This window comes from Gaeumannomyces tritici, assembly GCF_000145635.1.
Source record: "Gaeumannomyces tritici R3-111a-1 unplaced genomic scaffold supercont2.14, whole genome shotgun sequence".
NCBI lineage: Eukaryota > Fungi > Ascomycota > Sordariomycetes > Magnaporthales > Magnaporthaceae > Gaeumannomyces > Gaeumannomyces tritici.
The window spans coordinates 1-18,641 of NW_008804558.1; the positions used below are offsets into that span (position 1 = coordinate 1).

The following is an 18,641-nucleotide window of genomic DNA, read 5'->3' on the forward strand; positions in this document are numbered from 1 at the left end:
TCCGCAGCTGCGGGCCTAATGACTCAGCAAACCAGTTTGCAGCCTGAGCACCTTGCTTAATCAGTGAGGGCTAGGCCAGGGTGCTAGTTACCTGCAAAAAAAAAAAAAAAAAAAAAAACGACAACGCTACGGCACTTACGCCACCCCGACATCATTCCACGACCTGCAGAACTTCGCGAAGCCGGCATCAAGTTCAAATTTATAGCGGCCGGCCCGGGCATCGGGGTTGTTACGCAGCCGGGACACCACATGGTCCTTAACATGACTGCTTCGCTCGCTGTGGCTATTAATCTGCTCCCGCCTGGCAGCCCCCTCTTTCCGGACGAGAAAATTGAAGTTTGCACAGAGGACGGGATGTTTGCGCTCGTAAAAGAGTTTCCGTCACACTTTGAAACTGTACAGCACAGATTGCTACCGCTCCAAGCAACACCGGAGACACACCGGGAAACACAGCCGGCTCAGCGGACGCAACGATCTGCTACCCTGCGCGGTGCAAAGCAAAAACCACCGAGCCTGGCAAGGGATACAGGCAGAGAGCAGAAGACGGGCTACAAGCAGCAAAGCGAGACCTCCGAACTACGGAGGTCATCAAGAACCAAACGCACTGCCGCCCCAGATGAACCACCATCCGACGAGCCCGGTAGCCACCATGGTACAGCATCTACGAGATGCAGACGCCATCGCACGGGGGTTTCGTCAGAGCTTCGAGGGATGGTGGACGACTTCCGGGGTTAGAAGTCAAGGAAGCTGATATAATCCGCGCAGCGGTTGAATACTGCAGATGGCGCTACGGTCCCAGCAGTCAGCTGGCTACTATAGCTTTGTATCATGGATGGCGTGGATTAAGGCTAACAAGCTTCTTAGCATTGATAAGGAAAAGGCGGGACGACAGCGCAACGATGAAGCCACGCTCAAAACGACGTATTCAGACGTCGGCAGTACCTTGAAATACCCTTTCAAAAATCGTCTTACGGAAGCAGGAAAATTGGAAGCTTTTGGGCCATTTATGGCAATGCTTCCCTTCCATGGGCACCTGGGCGACGGTCTAACAGTTCGGCACTATGAAAGGGTTGCGCAGGGTGATATGCAAAAGCTGAAGGAGCAGTTGTCGATGGGCATTGGATTCACAGTTCGAAAAGGTGGTGGATGAGTTTTGACATCTTATCGGGGACGAAAAGAATATCCAAGGAGAGCTTGGGAAGATGTCGAAGAGACAAATTTGGGACGATTATCCCTGAAGCGCCAAGCGGAGCTGTTCCAAGCCCGGAAGGAGGAGTAGCAGCTCGCCTAGAATGTTTTGCCGAAGGCATTGGGGCGGCTAGCGTAGAATGACATTTCAAGCCTTACGTCAGCCCAGGCTGACGTGCTGACTAATTATTGCCACTGGGGTGCGAGGACCAGATCAATTGGCTACTGGACTTAAGATTCTAAGGTAGGGAGGAAAAGGAAAAGGAAAACGGCTCGCCGAAAGCCTGAGGTGCCGCCTTTGTCCTCCGCCTTTATCTAATCTAAAGTGGGTCCACCTGGGACAGCCGTGATCGTCACACTACCCCCTTCCAAAGCGAAGAACAAGAAGCGCAGCGGTTCTGCGTCAAACCTCCCGGTATTCGCCAGTCCTATAGTTGAAAATGACATGTTTACCCTCGTCGTCCGTCGATAACTCTTCTTCTTTTTATTAGACCGCAACTGTACCGATTTGCATAGCGTCGGTCGTGCGGGGCGGTGGTCGGACCGAGGACGGGCTGGCTTGATGTAAAGGATTGCTATCGTCAAGTTGCTGAAGTACCTTAACGAAATCAGGGTAAGTCGACGGCAGTGTAATTTGTGTACGAAGACGTTTCTTGAGTTTATCGTTTAACTGCTGACGAACCAGGCTGATTTTGGCTTGGTCATCCCATTCGTCCGCTTCGGCTTTATAAAGTTGTCGCTCAAAAACTGCGAGGTATACATTGAAAGATTGATCCGGGTACTGTTTGAGCGAATATAATTTGTCTTGTGCCTCGCGAATGGCATTGGGGTTGTCACAAAGTCGAGCCAGCTGGTTGAACAAATCTTGAGGACGATAAGATTGGGTCGATTCGGCCTTTTTGAGCTGTGGAGCGACCAAAGCTTGAACTTTCTTCTCGAGGCGGCCGTAAACGTACCAAAACTTGGCTTCGTTCGTATCGCCAAAAGCTTTGCTATCGATTCGAAGCTTGGCGTTAATTTCTGGGTTCCACACTTCCCACATTGTCGAAGTGCCATCGAATTTGTCAGGGTGAGGAAGTTTCGCCTTGGTGGCAGAATTCGGCTGATGTTGGAAAGTTAACTCAAGGGTTTGAACTCTGGCTTGCAGGTCGTTAATTGTAGCCGTGAAACGCTGTTCTTGTTCATTAAGGGCTTGCCGAAGTAGCTCCTGGATTTGGGGCTGATCCATGGTAGAAAAATTGTTGCCATTATACCACCTACCAAGTGGTGCAGCGACCACGTGATTAGCACGTGGCTTTACCCCGCCGTAGTGTTACAAACAGGCTTCCACTGCTCCTAAGGTAGGGCGGCCTTGTAACGAACAGTGGTGCGAGCCTTATGCCACTGAGCCAATAGCATTCCAAAGGTCATCAATTCAAGCCACTGCTCGAATCGCTCGTCTGCACAGCTTATATGGGATAAGTGCACCACACCTCACTAGGCTGTTACAAGCCTAGGGAAGGCGTCGAACAGTACACTTGACAAGGGGTTCTGATCTTGGAGACAATAGTCTAGCTATTTGCTCAAGGGGATACCTTGAAGCTAACTTAGGTTGACTGATGCCGAAGCCTTAGTCAACAACTATCTACTACACTAGGAATCTCTTCCTTTTTACACATGTGGGATTCTACTGCTATGTTTGATATGTGTGATATGCTGTGATCCTTCCGATCTAACATATCACCTTCGATCGGGGTGCTATGGCTGATATGTTCCTAGCAACCCGATCCCACGTATCACCTGGGAGGCACGTAATCTTCCGTCAAGTGGTAGGGTCCTGACAGCCTGACTGTCACCCTCCACCTTGACGTCCCGTCCTCCCCTGGCCTTTTCTATCTGGTCGTAACACATAGATAGATATCCCCGCCTCGCGAGGAGGCCCACAGGGCAAATTCCTTGAATGAACAATCTTCCGCACCACTAGTTTATTGACCCCCATCTAGCTGACACCCCCGTTAAGTCGGCTAAGCATTTTAATGTCCATTTCACTCCGGCTGCCGGAAGCTTGCTGGGCACTGCTCTGAAAATGGTGGCTGCTCATTGGCTGTCCAAACGGGCAAACTAGCTGGGTGCCCGGGGTAGCCACGCCGTCCTGGATGGTCGGGACTGGAACAAAAAAAGTAAAGCCGGGATTAACTGGCTGGAAGACGCACTCTTTGCCGACCTTCTCGCAGTTAAAGCATTTTTGCATGGTTTGGTAACCACTGCAGCGAATCTAATCCACTCCGAAAAAAATCGCGGGTTAGTTAACTGTAGCTAAAGCGCACACATGGGATAATGTCTGGGTAGGGAAGTTAGGCGGAAGAGCTGACCTTGCGCTTCCTGCAATACCTGCACGCAATCGACGTGCGCTGCCTCGGGTTAAAGGGGGGCCGGTTTAGCAAAGACGCTATGGCCAGCCCCGAGTTCTGCTGCTGCTGTGGTAGCGACGGTGTTGGTCCCCCGAAGTTAAGTGCCTTGCGCTTGGTCAGGCCTTGCCGGGTGGACGGGAAAGTGATGGGCGGCATGTTATACGGGTCGAATAAACCCCTCCGCGGTTGCCAGGTTAAGAATGGCTCGCTGCACCGGCAAGATGATGATAGACGGCGTGACCAAAGTTGAGAAAGCAGTGCTTGGAGCCTTTTTACCTCCTAAACCCAACGAGATTTGGGCAAACCCAACTGACCGAAAGGTTTGTTAGGTACGGGAGGGAAGAGTTTGGAGTGTGGGAGTGAGGAGGTAGTGCACGGGCTGGCGAAACCGGGGCGCGGCGGGCTGGCTTTAAAATCGTGGGTTCCGTCAAGGGGGTCCCAGTCGTAAAAGCAATCCCTAGCAACGTGCTAGCGCTGTCCGTCAACGTGGCATGGGCTAACCGGGAGCGCTTTGCGCCTTACGCCAAACATTGCCACGTCGTTATCGGCGCCGATAAACCTGTTGGTTCTGTCGGTTGGAATAGTCGCGGTCCCCAGCCACCCTGGTGCTCCAACCAAGGAGGCGTGTCCTTCGCCCTGACATGGGTATAGGATACGTCTTTTAATTGGAGGTAGTAACCGGCGGAACCTACTATAGTTTTGGTGTGATTGCTATGGTTGCCTTGCAGCCAACCGTAAAGTTTCTTTGGGATATTTCGCAGGGATACCTGTGGTTCTCATTTTAGCGGGGCAACCTAGTTAGCTCTAAACTGCATCGTTACGCCCAGCCAAGTATCTGCCTTGCGCAGGTGGTACTGACATGATGCCAGTGGGGTGGACCCACAAGAAAGCTTCCGTATACCTTGGCGGTTACATGGTACATATGTACTGCCTGGGCCACTAACCCGGTGTTTTCACGGATTGGGGGCACCCCCGGGTACAGTAGCCGTTGCAGGGAACCCTCGACACGCATTTTTATACCTTTTACCGTTCTACAGGCGCCTGACCGGGCTTGTCGACCGTAGTTTTAGATTGCGATTGAGCGACCCTTTCTCACTAACGCCCACACCCGGGTGGTAACAGTAGTTTTTGTAGCGTGCAATAGGAAAAGTTGTCTTCATTTAGTTGAACATAATTAAACTTGCAGCGGAGCGAGGCGGTTCCAAAATGGGAGCAGCCGCAGGTGCCGGGATCGTCAAAACGGGCGACGGCTAATTTACTAATATTTTTCTATGGGGTGTGGCGGACGGGGGGTGTCCCGACCTACTACATCTAGTGTGAGGCGGGGGGGGGGGGGGGGGGGGTAATTGGCGGCTCGGGAGAGGAGGTAGTGTGAGGGGTGTAGCTGTCGATTCGCCTAGTCCGTGCTGGGCGTAATCCTTTTTGGCCTCTCCTGTATTTGCACGCCCCTCCCCGCCAGCTCTCGCCGCAAAGGCACGCCGGGGTGTTTTGCAAGCAAGACATCGAGCTCACAAAAGCATGAACTGGCTTTTAAAGTGGTAGTATTTTTTTTGCAGGGGTTGGAATGCGCTTAAAAGATTGGCACCAATGTTGCGTGGAAAGTGGAGCCAGGGAGGGTGTTCCTAAATTTTGCGCCTAGCTATGCTCTTGGCAAACCAGGGCATTCTCTTGGCAAACCAACACCCACCTTTAGCAAAAAAAGGTGCGCCCCCTTCCATTCTTGGCAGACAAGGTCACACTCCTTGGCGAACTAAAACGCCTCCTTGGCGAACTAAGGCGCCTCCTTGGCAAACTACGATACGGCGCTGTGGCACAACGCCATGGCCATTATAGCCCTCCAACTCTAAACAAATTGCCAGATTTGTTATTGTTGTCCTTCGGTTGAGTTAAGGAGGGCTTCACTTTGCCGAACCTGTCACACTGCTGCCAATAACAACACACTTAAACGGCTGGTAGATATTTGAAGGTTGCTAATTTGCCAAAGGTACTTCAAGGTAAGAACTTTAAACAGTGGTTATCGAATTTGCATGCATCACCCCGTTGACCGGGCGCCGACGGAAACACGACACAAAAGTAGTAAATTGGGATTTTTCCCTGCTCCATTGCACGCACGTACGCATTCGGCGGTCCGCACAACGGGTAAGGCTTCTGCCACTGCACATTAGAAAACGCACATTTTTGATGTTAAACAGTGCTAATTAACAATTGGACCGCGTTTGAGTAGAAAGTATTGCCATCAGGATTAAAGTTGTTTGTATCCTTTTGTCGGTGGTTACTGGCTACTGGGTCCTTTTAATATCTTTTGCATTATTACTTGGCGGAAAGACGTGGAAGGTGAAAGGCTGCTAAAACTTTACTATAACTAGCGCTTTAATACAGTTTTTAAAAAAAATGATCGCGATTAAAAAATATAAAAGAACGCTTTAAAAGTAACAGTGCTGCCTTTCTAAAAGCTAAGGCTAAAATACGTATTTACCCCAATAATGCATAAACGAAATCGACTAAGTTTGTCCTCATTAATATCGTTTCTTAACAGGTCTAAGAGTTTAAGTAGAAAATGTGACACTTTTAACCCAACTTATAGCCCGGCAATAATTGAGCAATCAATACAAGATTCAAAGCGCCACACGGTCCAGCAATTTAACCTACAAGAAGAAAGTATCCTCTGTCTTTCTTCGGCATCAAACTCGGATTCAGAGCAGCAGGATAAATATTCGGATTTAAAGGCAACGAGCAAATCGCCGAAAAGGCGGAGCGCCTTGGCGAAACAAGGAAAAACACCAAACGCAACAAAAACTAAAAAGAGAATTCATTTTGCAAATGGCACGAAGCAAAATAACGGACCCAATGTGGAAGGAATACAAGCAGAAGAGGCCTTAATTGATATCGAAGGATTATACGATTATATGATTCGGGAATCACCTGAGAACCTAAGACCAGACTCTCCTACTCTCGGATACTACTTTGGTACTTAGGCGGGCTAAGTGGTGTTAAAGTTAGCTTTACTGGCGCACATGGACTGGGGTGCCGGCTGAACTACCTATTTTGGTAGGTGTTTGAATCATTATGCTAAAAGCTTTAAAGCGAATTACTTGAACCCTTTCTTAAATTTAAACGATTATTGCTTATCATTTTTGCCTCGTATGGAAAACTGTTGCAATTTATTAATACCGATAACCACTTTATTCCAAGCTGAAGCATGCTGGAAATGCCGGTACGGGCAACGCCGCTATGATGCCGGCTATAGACGGGCCGGCGCCTATTACGAGACCGGAATGGCGCCACGATAGAAGTGATTTGACCGGAACCTTACGGGTCCCCCCGATACTTATTGGCATGCCGTTGATGACATAGCTGGCTATGGACCTCCATACGTCCATAGACATCTGGTGTAGGAAGATTCTTTCCCTTTCTTTCCAAATCTACCAGACTATAGCTGTTGAAATATGCTGGGCATGGTTCAAGATTCCTTGCATTGCTTGCTTGTCTGGTAGAGCGCCTCTGTAAGAGGTGGGAAAGGTCATGGCCTTATATACATAATGGGCAGCCTGGTGTGGCTCGTGCTCCTAGTCACTAGCCAGAGGCATGTGACATTTGTTATTTCAACAATAGCTACGTGTCCTTTTCAAAACTCGATCTATATAAGGATTTCGTCTGGTTCACCCCAACGCCGGAATTACATAGCCACCAGGACAGGAATTATATGGCCACCGGGACATGAAACTTTTCAACAGCTCGAAAATGGAGATATAGCACATAGGAGTGGGGGCGGGAGGGGGCGGGGCGGGTGGGCGGCGGCAGAGAGCGTTATTAGATGGTCCGCCCAAACATGTACGACCTGTACATTCCCCCGACCTCGGCCTTGGCAACGGGCACCTTGCGCATGCCCCAGCAGCGCGTTCCCATCTTCCAGTGCCGCGCGCCGCTATCGTTCTCGTTGTCGCCGCCCTTACGAACTAGCCAAGACCGGGCGTCGATCTCCGAAACCCGCCACCGGTATCGGGCCAGCGCGCCCGTCGACTTGCGCACCTTTTTAAACACGCCCGGCGAGAATTCGACGGCCTCCAAAGGCTCCGTCAACGAGCGAAGCAATAACGAATCGTTGAAAAGCGTGGGCGTGTCTAGCTCACCGCCCCACATGTCCGATAGGTCTAAGCACCGCACCGTATGCGGCACCCACGACAGCTGCGCGGCCACCTCGGCGTCCGTGTACACATACCCCTCACCGCCGGGCCGAGCGCTCGCTTCGGGCAGGAAAAGTCGCTGCACGTCCCGCAACATCAGCGACCGGCCTAGTGAGAGCTCCTCCAAGTGCTTGGTCAGCGGAAGCAGCAGGTCGATATGCGACGGGTTCATTTTGCTGCCTTTAAGATTTAGTGACTTAAGCGTTTTCGGCAGGACCGGGATCAGCTCCGTCAGGTAATCCTCATTGAGGAGCTCGTGGCTGCGCGCGTCCGTCGCCAAGCTTAAAAACTGGAGGCTGTCCGGGGCCACCGCCGGGTGCGTGCGGAGGAACTCAATCACCTTCGGGGCCGAGAGCAGCTTGCACTTGGATAGGTTTAGGTGCGTAAGCCGCGCCGTTTTGGGGATGCTCCAAAGCGCGTTGTCCGTAATGCGCGTGCCCGCCACGTCCAGGTGCGTTAGCTGGGTTAGCCGCGGCATCAGCGCGTCCAACACAGTTACGGGAAGCGTTATGCACTTGTGGAGCGACAAGCGCTTAATGGTCAGCTCGGCCCGCCAGTCGTCAGTTTCGGCGGCCACCTCGGCGAACGCCGTCTTGAAGTTGGCCGACGAGCAGCCGCAAAAGTCAAGCGCCTGCAGCCGCTCGAGCCCGAATAGGAGCTTCCGCAGCACGGCCGCGTCGAGGTCGTCGTCGATATACTCCTGCGCCAGGAACTCCTGCAGGTGCGGCGTGAGCACCAAGCACTGCAGTAACGTCTCGGACGTGAGATTCCGTGCCTGAGATCGCTCCGATGCCGTTAAAAAGAGGGTTGATGGGTTGAAATGCGAGAAATCGAGCCGGCGCACGATGGTGCCCAGCGAGCGGTGACGGTTCACTTGAGCGAGGAACTTTGCGAAAGTCCTCGAGTGGGGAATCATGACTCTATTGTAGAGAGAACCAAGGGTCGCTGTGTGCATCGTTTTGGACAATAGGAGCAGCGATATAAGGTCGATATTGCGCCTCTCCAGCCCACTGGGCAGGATGTCCAGCACGAGCAGGTTAATAATGGCGGCTGTAGGGTGAGCTATTTGTTAGTTATAACTAGTGTTTTTTTACTTAAGGCATCGTTGCGCTATCTGGCCGTATGCTGCAACAAATTTTTGGTTTTCCCACTTTAAATAAACCTTAGATCCCAAAGCACTTCAAATCCCAAGCAACTGGGGAAAATCCCTGACGCAAGCTTAAGCACAAGCTGATGCAGCCCCGGGTTGTGGGAAAAAGTGAAATGGGTGGCACATACTTAACAACTCGGCCGGGAGCCTCTCGATGGGGGCATCTCCAGGGGCGTTGGTGCCAGTTCGCCGCTTCGGGGTCGGGGCGATGTGCGAGGCGATGTTAAGCACTTGCAGATCCCCGAAGCTCTTGCTGGCAAGCTTGCGGTTTCCATGGAGCCTGCTGCCCGGATGGGTGACGTGCGGGAGCCACTGGGTCTTGATGTTGCTGCCGGGGACGGCGGTGAGGTCAGTGGTTGTGGATGATGTTTCGTTGTCGATAACGGCAACATTATCTTTAGATGCAGTGTAGGATGATATTTTGGAAGCAGCCGAGGTCTGTGTGGAGGAGAAGGAAGTGCGGCCAGCCCTTTTAGGGCTGGTGTGCCTGGAGGAGCCGGCCATGGTTTTGTAAGCGGAAGGTGTAGCTTGAGCCTGGGGCTGTTGGAGCTGGAGACTTCCGGACGGCGGGCAGGGGCCCAGGGCTTTACCTCCCGAGCAGGGGACCTGGACAGTGGTTTGAAAGGAGTTTCGGTGTGACAGTTGACGTGATGGATGGGGCGGTGTTGCAAGCGGCGCCTGGTGCGCTGGTTACGCCCCCGATGGATACGAGATATGGTTAGGCAGAGTGGAAAGGCTAGCTTTCTACCGGTCTAAGGTTATGGCCACAAGATGATTTTTGAGTGTGGAATAGGATTTACGGTTAATATTTGTATAAGGACGGTTGATGGAATGTTGCTTATATAAATCACGCGTCTAATCCTAGACATGCACTAGTACCAGCCCGCTTCCTAAAGAAATGTTTACCTTTGGCTTTTAACAAACAGCTTTATATACAACTGGCCCTCTCGCAAATGATAGTGTAAGGTACAAGGAGGCAAGTGTGGAGTGAAGATATTTGTGACGTCTTGAAAAGCCACTTGCGGCGCTATCGAAGGCAGTTAATGGCGCTCTGCTGCAGTTTTCCCAACTTTAGTTATGGAAACCCATACAGTGATTGCATATGAAGCACTGGACTGGGAAAAGCCCTCTTCCCAAAGCCAAAAAACAATTAGCAAACTTAAGCTATTTCCAGTTTTTTCAGATCTCTGATTGAGTGTTACGACCACACTGCAGAAGGGTAGGGAGGCTAGGGCCAAGGGCCGGCACAGGATCATCTACCCCGCGGGCAGCCAATCAAGGAGGTCACGCGACACGGTTAGGTAATCCCAGAGGGATCTGTGGATCTGTAGCAAGAGCAACAGATCCAGAGGGATCTGTGCCAAGGGCAACAGATCCAAGAGACGGACAGGAAAGTACAAGTGTATAAGAAGGGGGGTTTCCTACTGTCCTAGGTAGCTGTGACTGAGGCCTCGGCATCAGTCAACCTATGTTGGCTTCAAGGCATCCCCTTGAGCAAACAATCGAGACCTCTGTTACCAGACCCGTACCCGGTACAAGGGACCTTGTGGTCCAGCACTGCTCAGCACCCTTCCTAGTGTGCTACTGTCAGAGCCAGATGGGGGTCAATAAACTAGTGGTGCGGAAGGTTGTATTCTCTAGGAATTGGCCCTGTAGGGCCTCCGCCGGGACGGCGGGGATATGGTAGGAGGTGCATATCACATGCTAGGGCACGTCATAGACTGCAACCCCTAGTAGCCGTGGCAGCTCCACCCTAGGAGCAGAGTACCGTTTGTAACATTGAGCTTTTGTCATACTCCACAAGATTAAATATCCGCATTACCTGTCTTACTCCTTTTAAGCCCATTTAAATCTCCTCATTTATGCTATGGTACGGCACTACCAGTCGTAGTTACTAGAGTTGATAATCGATTAGCTGGAGATTTAATAAGAAAGGACTAATAAGATAAAGGTGTGGCCCGAGACCACACCTCTCCTCCAACCTTCCTTTTCCTCTCCAGGTTAATATTCACACACATTCTGCGCAAGTTGAGGGCTTGATGCCACGTCGTGACATGAAAACGGTGGCGCCAATCATGTTTTTAAAAGTATCCATGAGGTCAGCCAATACCTTTGGTCGCACCTGCGGGCTCAGAAGAGCTCGGCTAGGTAAGATAAATTTTAGACTTAATAAAATTTGTAATTTCTTCTAATAAATATACCCACTAAGAGTTTATTTGAAAGCAGTGTGACAAAGTGGAAGGGATGGCACAGTAGGCTTCTATTGAAGAATGAATCTGTCTCTGAGGAAGAAAGGAATCTGGCACGGGGAGCCTCCGGCTCCCTGCCTATATATGCATCTTTGACCCCTGTCCCCCGTGCTCGATATTGGACCCTGAACCTCCACTGCCGTACTTCCGGTGCTCGGTACAGATGGAGCACACCGAATCGGTGTGCCCTGTCTGGGCCGAGCCTCGGTCCGCCCACTGTAGGGTGCCTCCTTTTGTGACACTTTCCTCTTTTTTTTCCCCTGCAGCTAGTGCGGGGGATAGTTGAGGAGACGGAGGAGAGTAAGGGCAGTGCAATCCCAGCGCTCATCAACTACCATATTATTTGTGGTGTGGATTGTCCCATCGGCGAGGAGGACGCGGTAGTTGGTGCAGCCATCGCATCTTATCATCTTGCATTTAACCAGCTGAGGTTGAAGCTTTTTCCCTTTTTTTGGATGGTATCAGGGCAAGTCTCTCGTGCCAGGTCCTTATGTGAGCGCCCTTGAGCGAGAAAGCAGAGAACGCTCGGCGCTTTGGCTGTTATGGCTGAGGCTGATCGATGATGTAGAGCCCATGCCTCATAGTGGTCGTAAAGAGGCAACGGCTTCTAAAGGTGCAACATGTCCCCTTACAGGTGCAAATGACTTCCTGTCCCTTTTTTAGGAAGCTGGAAACTGACAAAAGGTTGACTCCGGCATCTGGGTTGTAGAGGACGTCGTTGATGAGGCTATAGGTGCGCTTCCCCTTGACCATAATCTCCATCTTAATAGTACGGATGCCCCGAGGCTTGACTTCAGCCCCTCCAATTCCCATTATACCTGGTCCATGATAGGGCCGCCTGTTAACGAAGTGTATCTGGGTGCACATGCTGGGGTCGGATGCGCCTGTATATAGCACGATACATTCGCGCATGGCGCATGCCATTAGGGTCATTCATATTGCCGATATGTTATTCAGCGTATCAACTGTCGAGGAGTCGGTTGGCAGCGTTCCTTCGAGGTCAGGTGCTGAATAGTTCCTTAGGTGGAAGGGTAAAGTAAACGCGGCTGGTACTACGGCCATAAAAGTGTGTTTGGGTTTGTCAGGCCCGTCCACCGTCTATAAGAATCCTCCAAATGGGTTTTTGACCCGTTCTTCTCTTGTTCCTCGTCGGGTGAGTTACTGTCTGACTCTTCGCTCCCCTTTTTGCCGTGTGTAGATTTCTGGGTTCTCCATGTCTTGGCGCGGCTGATTTGTATCTTGAGATGAGGTTGAAAGGAAGACAGGCTTGTAGTCTTGGTCCTGGAGTTTCTAACTTTGTTCCTCTTATTCTACAGCGATAAGGGCCTTATCGAAGGTAACAGCAGGGATTTCCGTTCCGTCAGCAGCGTTAATCTCAAGGAAGCTGTTTAACTGGAAAAATGCTATCAGGAATGGCCTGTAGCGTTCGCCAAGGCTATTAGGAAACAAATGAGGAATGATGGCATCCGGGATCTTCAGCTTGCCAGGTTTACCGAGTGACTCCAAATCAGTTCTGTATTCCCTAAACTGTTCCGAAAAGGTCGTAACGCTGTCATTGCTGCTGGCGAATGTGGTTGTAGGAAGTTTCTGGAGGAGGAGCTGAAAGACGGCGTTTCCTGTTGGCTTAAAATGGGCCTCCAATCTGCTGATAAGGTTTTTAACCGTATCGGGCTGGCTCTTGTTGGCGTTAAAGTCCTTCGCGAGTTCGTCGGCGTTTTTGCCGAGCTTACTTCTGATAGCGCCGACTGCCTTAAGCTGGGTGTCCTGCCAGCGCTCAAGTCGAAATGCAAAAGTACCGTCATCTTCTCCTGGTTTCTGAGTTAGTGCATTACGTAACTACTGAGCGCCAAATACCATGTTAAGGGCCGGTTTATGGTTCGTTTGAACTTGGGCCAATCGCTTGGGCTTTCCAGAACTGGCACGCCGCTTAGGACAGAGCCGGCAGTGGTTGTTGTAGATGTGGAGGTTATGTTGGATTGGTTGGATTGGTTGGATTCTTTTGTTAGGAGTCACGCAAGCTGTCTTGCATGGTTTTATATAGTTGCAAGCTGCTATTCCCACGCTAACTGTTCCGTCTAGTTTATCGTCTTGGGACTTATTTGGTTGGTCGGTATCTGTAACTGCCTTGGCCGGTCAGTATCCGGGATTGCCTCGGCTGGTCGTAGTTTGTAACTGCCTCGGCTCGTCGTGGTTTGTAACTGCCTCGGCTGGCCGTAGTCTGTAACTGCCTTGGCCGGTTGGTGTCTGGGACTGCCTCGGCTGGTCGGGGTCTGTGACTGCCTTGGCCGGTCGTGTCTGACTGTTCTGTCTGGTCCACTGTTTCAGGGCTTATTCGGCTGGCCAGAATCTGATGTTGCCTCGGCTGGTCCGCTGTTTCGGGACCTGTTCGGTTGGCCAAATTCTAGGGCTGCCTCGGTTGGTCGGGGGCTGTGCCTGTGCCTGTGCTGGTCGGGTCTAACTGCCTCAACTGGCCGAACCTGACTGCCTTAGATGGCCGGGTCCAACTGCTCTGGCTAGTCCATATCTCAGCTGGTCGGGTTTGTCTAGACTGCCTCGGGTTGTTTCGATTGGCGACAGCTTCGGCTAGTTATGGTCTCTGCCTGCCGGTCCTTGGTCTTGCCGTTCCGGCTAGTCCACTGTTTTCAGGACCTTTTAGGCTAGTTACGGCCTGTAACTGCTCCGGTTAGTCCGAGTTAGGGATTGCTTTGGCCGGTCGTAGTCTTGGCTGGTCCTTATGTGGACTGGCTCGGCTGTCTCGGTTGGTAACTGCTTCGGCTGGTCCGGTTTCGATTAGTCCGAATCTAACTGCTTTAGCTAGTCCACTATTTCCGGGCTTGTTCAGCCGGCCGGAGTTTAGGACTGCCTCGGCTAGTCAGGGGCTGTAACGTGGCTGCCTCGGCTGGTCCGGTCTAACTGCTCTGGCTGGTCAGGGGCTGTGGCTGCCTCGGCTTGGTTAGGGGCTGTACTGCCTCGGCTGGTCCGGGTCTAACTGCCCTGGCCGGTCAAAGGCTGTAACTGCTTCGGCTCTTTCAGTCGGACAGCATCGGCTAGTCCTTGTCTTTAGGAATTTTGAAACCTCACTGGTTCAGGTTTGTGTAGACGTGTTTAGGATTCGGAAGCATTTGGCTGTTTTTGGAAGCATTCCAGTCCGGGCTCATAACCTGTTAAAATATGCTGGGCATGATTCAAGATTCCTTACATTGCTTGCTTGTCTAGCAGAGTGCCTTTTGTAGGAGGTGGGAAAGGTTATGGCCTTATATACATAGTGGGCAGCCTGGTGTGGCTCGTGCTCCTAGTCACTAGCCAAAGGCATGTGACATTTGTCATCTCAACACCACTGCCGCACCTCCGGTGCTCGGTACAGATGGACCGCACTGTTCGTGGACAGCCTCCTAAGGTCGGATGGGAAAGGCTTCTAGTTGTATTGCAAAATATCTAGAAGCTGTCCCATTTTCTAAGTACAAAAAACGGTCGTACAGCGACCCTCTGCTTCCTTTTTATAAAGGGAGCAGAACAGAACGCGGAGGCGTTGTTTGGGGCGCTCCGCGCCCTGAGTGCGGAGATCACGTGCACGGTCCGGTGTGTTTGTCCGTCCGGCTCCAGTATGGAGCCCGGATCTAGAGCGTGAATTCTTCTGGACCAAAGTTCTCCTAACCTTGGACGCCAGTTCCTGTGCGATCACGAGGTGCCCTTCCAACAATAACGACGTTGATTGTCACGGCCGGATAATCCTAGACATGTCGCGAGGGCGGTGATCTATTGGCACCTATAAACGGGGGTTCCATGGTGAGGAGGAAGGAGGTATTGTACATGACGGGGGGCGGCGTGGTAGGGTTTTATAATTGAGTTCCTTTCACTTGGCCCATCTCCCTGCCTTGGTGCCCGAACCGTCACGTTGATTAGCTCCCTTAGCCTTAATTACCATGTGCGTGACCATAATGGAAACCACGCTAATTTGTCGTTTCCTACCGTTAGCATTGCTGTACTGTCTAATACGCCCGGCAGAGGCACCGCGGGTCGCGCTAGGAAAAGTTATTGCACTCACAAGACCAGCGCGGCGCCGACAATAACAACGACGCCATATCTGGTGCCGTGAACCAGCACCCAAAGCTCCGGGTTGACGCCGTCAGGGATGACGGAGAGGTTTGCATTGTTCGGGATCGCCCACTGGTCGGCTGTGGAGAGCGCCAGGTTCCATCTGACGACTGCAAGGACCAACTGTGACAGGAAAACAGTGCGTTGATAGGATCTATTGGGTGCTTATCTAGATCTCTGAGGAGAGAAGGAAATTAGTGCACAAGGCCGTAGGCCCTGCGTGCTTTATATACACAAAAGGGATCTCTCCTCTGTAGGCGCGGTATCCATTACCGCGCTCCCGTCATCGCATTTGGGTGCTTATCAAGCATATGGCGTGCGTGGCCTGTGGCGAGTGATCGGCGCCCTCGGCGAGTGACCGGCGCCCTCGGCGAGTGGTCGGCGCCCATGACGCGCACTCGGCACCCCGGCGCCGTGCGCCAAGCCCTCCATGACGCCTCCTTTGTGACACCAACGCAGCGGCAGGAAGACCGACAGAAACGATCGCCATTATAGCAACCACTATCGGGGCACTGATGAGGGAAACGAGCGGCCAAAGGAGGAAGGACAATCCCAGGACCTACAAAGCAATATATTTAGACGCTAACAGGCCTAGGGGGCGTTCAAGCTAGAGATGGGCTGGATGCAAGCAGATTGAGGTTACTTACGGTGGAAAGCAGGAAAATGACGGCTGCTTTAAACTCGGGAACTGGAATACCGGCACAAAGAAGGATAATAGTGTAGATACAAACGAGAGTGCCGGTCAAAGACCACGTGTGACCAAGGGGCTGGCTAATGGACGACATTGCGAAATGAATGCTGGAGATTTTGAGGGGAAAATGCGTGCGAGGTTGCAGATATGGGGCGGTTGGATGACGAAGTGAGCCGTTGAAGTATGGTGTTGTTGGCAGCAGCAATTTGGGCTTGGAACCAGCAGTACTTATACTAAACGGCTATCGCATAGCCTTGCCCGAAACCCTTCGTTTGGGAAACAGCCACCTACCTCCTGGCAAAGCAATTGTAGGGAGCGCCCCTTCCATCTCTTGCTATAGGTTGTCACTTGCCTACCGTTTTCCTAAGGCAGCGGCTCGGCCAGAATCCCCAGCAACGCCCTGGCGCCATACCCCGCATCTGGATGTTACAAGCCTCTCAGGCAGGGGGTAAAGATGTGGGACTGTTTTACGGTTTCAGTGTTGGCATGAGGGTTATACGCTGTGGGAGGGACTGCTAGGGGGGTGGGTGCAGGTGTGCTTATCCAGTGGGGCTATTCGGTTCGCACGTTAGATAACTAACCCACCAATTCAACCTTAGTTGTGCTCCTGATGCAACAAGGGTAGCTTACCAGCCATGCAGCTGCCAAGGCGTACTACCGTGTAAATGTAATCCCTTGATACGACGCCAAGATATCGGTTTCCTGCACGTTTGCAAGGTATATGAAAAGTCATGTCCATTTCTGGCTTTAGGAATCCCTGTCACAACAGATCCCTGTAGCAATTACGCTGCCAAGAAAAGCCAAGATGAGAGCGTGAAAAAAGTCGAAATTGCCGCATGAGCTGCGCTAGGCATCGGCGCTATTGTACTGTTACCCCATTATAATCGCTGCCCTCAGACAGGCGACAGGGAACATGTTGCCACGCACGACAACCCAATGGGTTTTGCTGAGCGCCCGGTGAGCGAGCAAGTACCTTGCTCCCCGCCCCACCGTTCCAACCGAGATTGGCACCCCGGACGGAGTGTGCATCCCCTACAGCGCGCAAACCATCCCTCCCCAGCCCTTTTGGCCGGATTCCACCGCAAGACGCTAGCCTCATACAGACACGCCCCCCTTACCCGCGGCCCATTGAAGTCTCTGCGGTTAACACCTTTCTTAATCCCTTTTCGAGTTTCTATCCTTGAGCGCTAGCCTCCCCCGGACATGCCCGCGGCCCCTTGCTTTAGGCAGCTATATCCTAAGTCAAAGCACCCCCTGTCGGGTCACCCCCACAGTCGGGTCACCAAACCCCACCAAAAACCACTAAAATACACCCTTTTCAAATTGCAATTAAAAATCGAAAAAAATCGTACAAAGATTACGTAAGCTGCGTTATATAAACTAATGGCTAAATTTTTTACATAAAATATAATAAAAATATAAAGCTCGCGAAATATGGAATTTTAAATTTTTGAATTGCAAAGGGTAAAAATACATACATTTTATATATAAACACTTTTTTAGGTAAAAGTCCACTTTTTTGTATATAATAGCTATAAGATAAATATGCTATTAAAACGAGAAAAATTCGTAGAAAGGTTGGATATATAATATTATATATAAATTTTTTTTATAAATGTAAAAATTTAAATCTTTAATTTTGCATTAAAAATTTGTTAGTAACTGTTACGGCCATGGTCGAAGACTAGAACACAGTCAATTGGCGCTACGAACGAAGATTCTAATCTAGGGGAAAAAGGAAGGGAAGAGGGGATTCTGGTGCTCGGCGCGCGGAACGTGCGCCTTGATCATGGTTCCTCATGTGGGTCCTCGTCTGTGGGTCAAGGCCCGCGGGCCTTGACCTAAATCGTCACAGTAACAATTTCTATAGGAATATTTTACCATTATGCGAAAATATTTAACGTAGTTCATAGGCGAGTGAATCAAATAGGCGAATGGATTACCCGCAAATGCATACAAAAAATGTCGGTGCACTTTGTTCAATTTATGGTAAAAAGTTCTGAAAATTTAACCAGTTATTATCAAGTATATTTCTTACGTAAAACTATTTTTTCCGGAATTTTATTATTATTCCTTTTAGGTTAATTTGCATTTTTGCATATTTGCACAGTGTATTATACAGTAGTATAAATTAACTCAAAAGGAATAATAATAAAAATCCGGAAAAAATATTTCTACGTAAGAAATATACTTGATAATAAATGGTTAAATTTTCAGAACTTTTTACCATAAATTGAACAAAGTGCACCGACATTTTTTGTATGCATTAGCGGGTAATCCGTTCGCCTATTTAATCCACTCGCCTATGAACTACGTTACATATAATATTATATATCCCATTTTTTTACAAATTTTTCTCTTTTTAATAATATATTTATTTTATAACTGTTATATACAAAAAGTGGACTTTTACCTAAAAAAAGTGTTTATATATAAAATGTATGTATTTTTACCCTTTGCAATTCAAAAATTCAAAATTCCATATTTCGCGAGCTTTATATTTTTATTATATTTTATGTAAAAAATTTAGCCATTAGTTTATATAACGCAGCTTACGTAATTTTTGTACGATTTTTTTCGATTTTTAATTGCAATTTGAAAAGGGTGTATTTTAGTGGTTTTTGGTGGGGTTTGGTGACCCGACTGTGGGGGTGACCCGACAGGGGGTGCTTTGACTTATCCCTCGCTTCTCTC

The 18,641-nt window shown here is 50.2% G+C and overlaps 8 protein-coding genes across 8 annotated transcripts; 2 read left to right on the forward strand and 6 right to left on the reverse strand.

Moving 5' to 3' along the window:
* GGTG_13452 (hypothetical protein) lies at window positions 1-1,542 on the forward strand. Its single transcript, XM_009231358.1, has one exon. The coding sequence runs from the start codon at window positions 250-252 to the stop codon at window positions 733-735; it is 486 nt and encodes a 161-aa protein (XP_009229622.1). The 5' UTR covers window positions 1-249; the 3' UTR covers window positions 736-1,542.
* Window positions 1,543-3,166: 1,624 nt separating this feature from the next.
* Window positions 3,167-4,670, reverse strand: GGTG_13453 (hypothetical protein; the record flags this gene model as incomplete). Its single annotated transcript, XM_009231359.1, has 4 exons — window positions 4,523-4,670; window positions 3,912-4,035; window positions 3,381-3,442; window positions 3,167-3,191 (listed from the first exon to the last, which is right to left on the reverse strand). Exons 1-4 carry the CDS (start codon window positions 4,588-4,590, stop codon window positions 3,167-3,169), a joined length of 279 nt encoding a protein of 92 aa, XP_009229623.1. The 5' UTR covers window positions 4,591-4,670.
* Window positions 4,671-5,829: 1,159 nt separating this feature from the next.
* On the forward strand, window positions 5,830-6,703 carry GGTG_13454 (hypothetical protein). Its single transcript, XM_009231360.1, has one exon. The coding sequence runs from the start codon at window positions 6,062-6,064 to the stop codon at window positions 6,551-6,553; it is 492 nt and encodes a 163-aa protein (XP_009229624.1). The 5' UTR covers window positions 5,830-6,061; the 3' UTR covers window positions 6,554-6,703.
* On the reverse strand, window positions 6,682-7,091 carry GGTG_13455 (hypothetical protein). The gene has a single exon (XM_009231361.1). It carries the CDS (start codon window positions 6,962-6,964, stop codon window positions 6,761-6,763), a length of 204 nt encoding a protein of 67 aa, XP_009229625.1. The 5' UTR covers window positions 6,965-7,091; the 3' UTR covers window positions 6,682-6,760.
* A 297-nt stretch (window positions 7,092-7,388) lies between these two features.
* On the reverse strand, window positions 7,389-9,523 carry GGTG_13456 (hypothetical protein; the record flags this gene model as incomplete). Its single annotated transcript, XM_009231362.1, has 2 exons — window positions 9,041-9,523; window positions 7,389-8,812 (listed from the first exon to the last, which is right to left on the reverse strand). Exons 1-2 carry the CDS (start codon window positions 9,414-9,416, stop codon window positions 7,389-7,391), a joined length of 1,800 nt encoding a protein of 599 aa, XP_009229626.1. The 5' UTR covers window positions 9,417-9,523.
* A 1,904-nt stretch (window positions 9,524-11,427) lies between these two features.
* On the reverse strand, window positions 11,428-11,923 carry GGTG_13457 (hypothetical protein; the record flags this gene model as incomplete). Its single annotated transcript, XM_009231363.1, has 2 exons — window positions 11,428-11,606; window positions 11,794-11,923. 2 exons carry the CDS (start codon window positions 11,921-11,923, stop codon window positions 11,428-11,430), a joined length of 309 nt encoding a protein of 102 aa, XP_009229627.1.
* Window positions 11,924-12,466: 543 nt separating this feature from the next.
* GGTG_13458 (hypothetical protein) lies at window positions 12,467-13,190 on the reverse strand (the record flags this gene model as incomplete). The annotated part of the gene is made up of 2 exons (XM_009231364.1): window positions 12,467-12,969; window positions 13,175-13,190. 2 exons carry the CDS (start codon window positions 13,188-13,190, stop codon window positions 12,467-12,469), a joined length of 519 nt encoding a protein of 172 aa, XP_009229628.1.
* A 1,824-nt stretch (window positions 13,191-15,014) lies between these two features.
* Window positions 15,015-16,041, reverse strand: GGTG_13459 (hypothetical protein; the record flags this gene model as incomplete). Its single annotated transcript, XM_009231365.1, has 3 exons — window positions 15,015-15,111; window positions 15,207-15,379; window positions 15,904-16,041. 3 exons carry the CDS (start codon window positions 16,039-16,041, stop codon window positions 15,015-15,017), a joined length of 408 nt encoding a protein of 135 aa, XP_009229629.1.
* Between the last annotated feature and the right edge of the window lie 2,600 nt (window positions 16,042-18,641).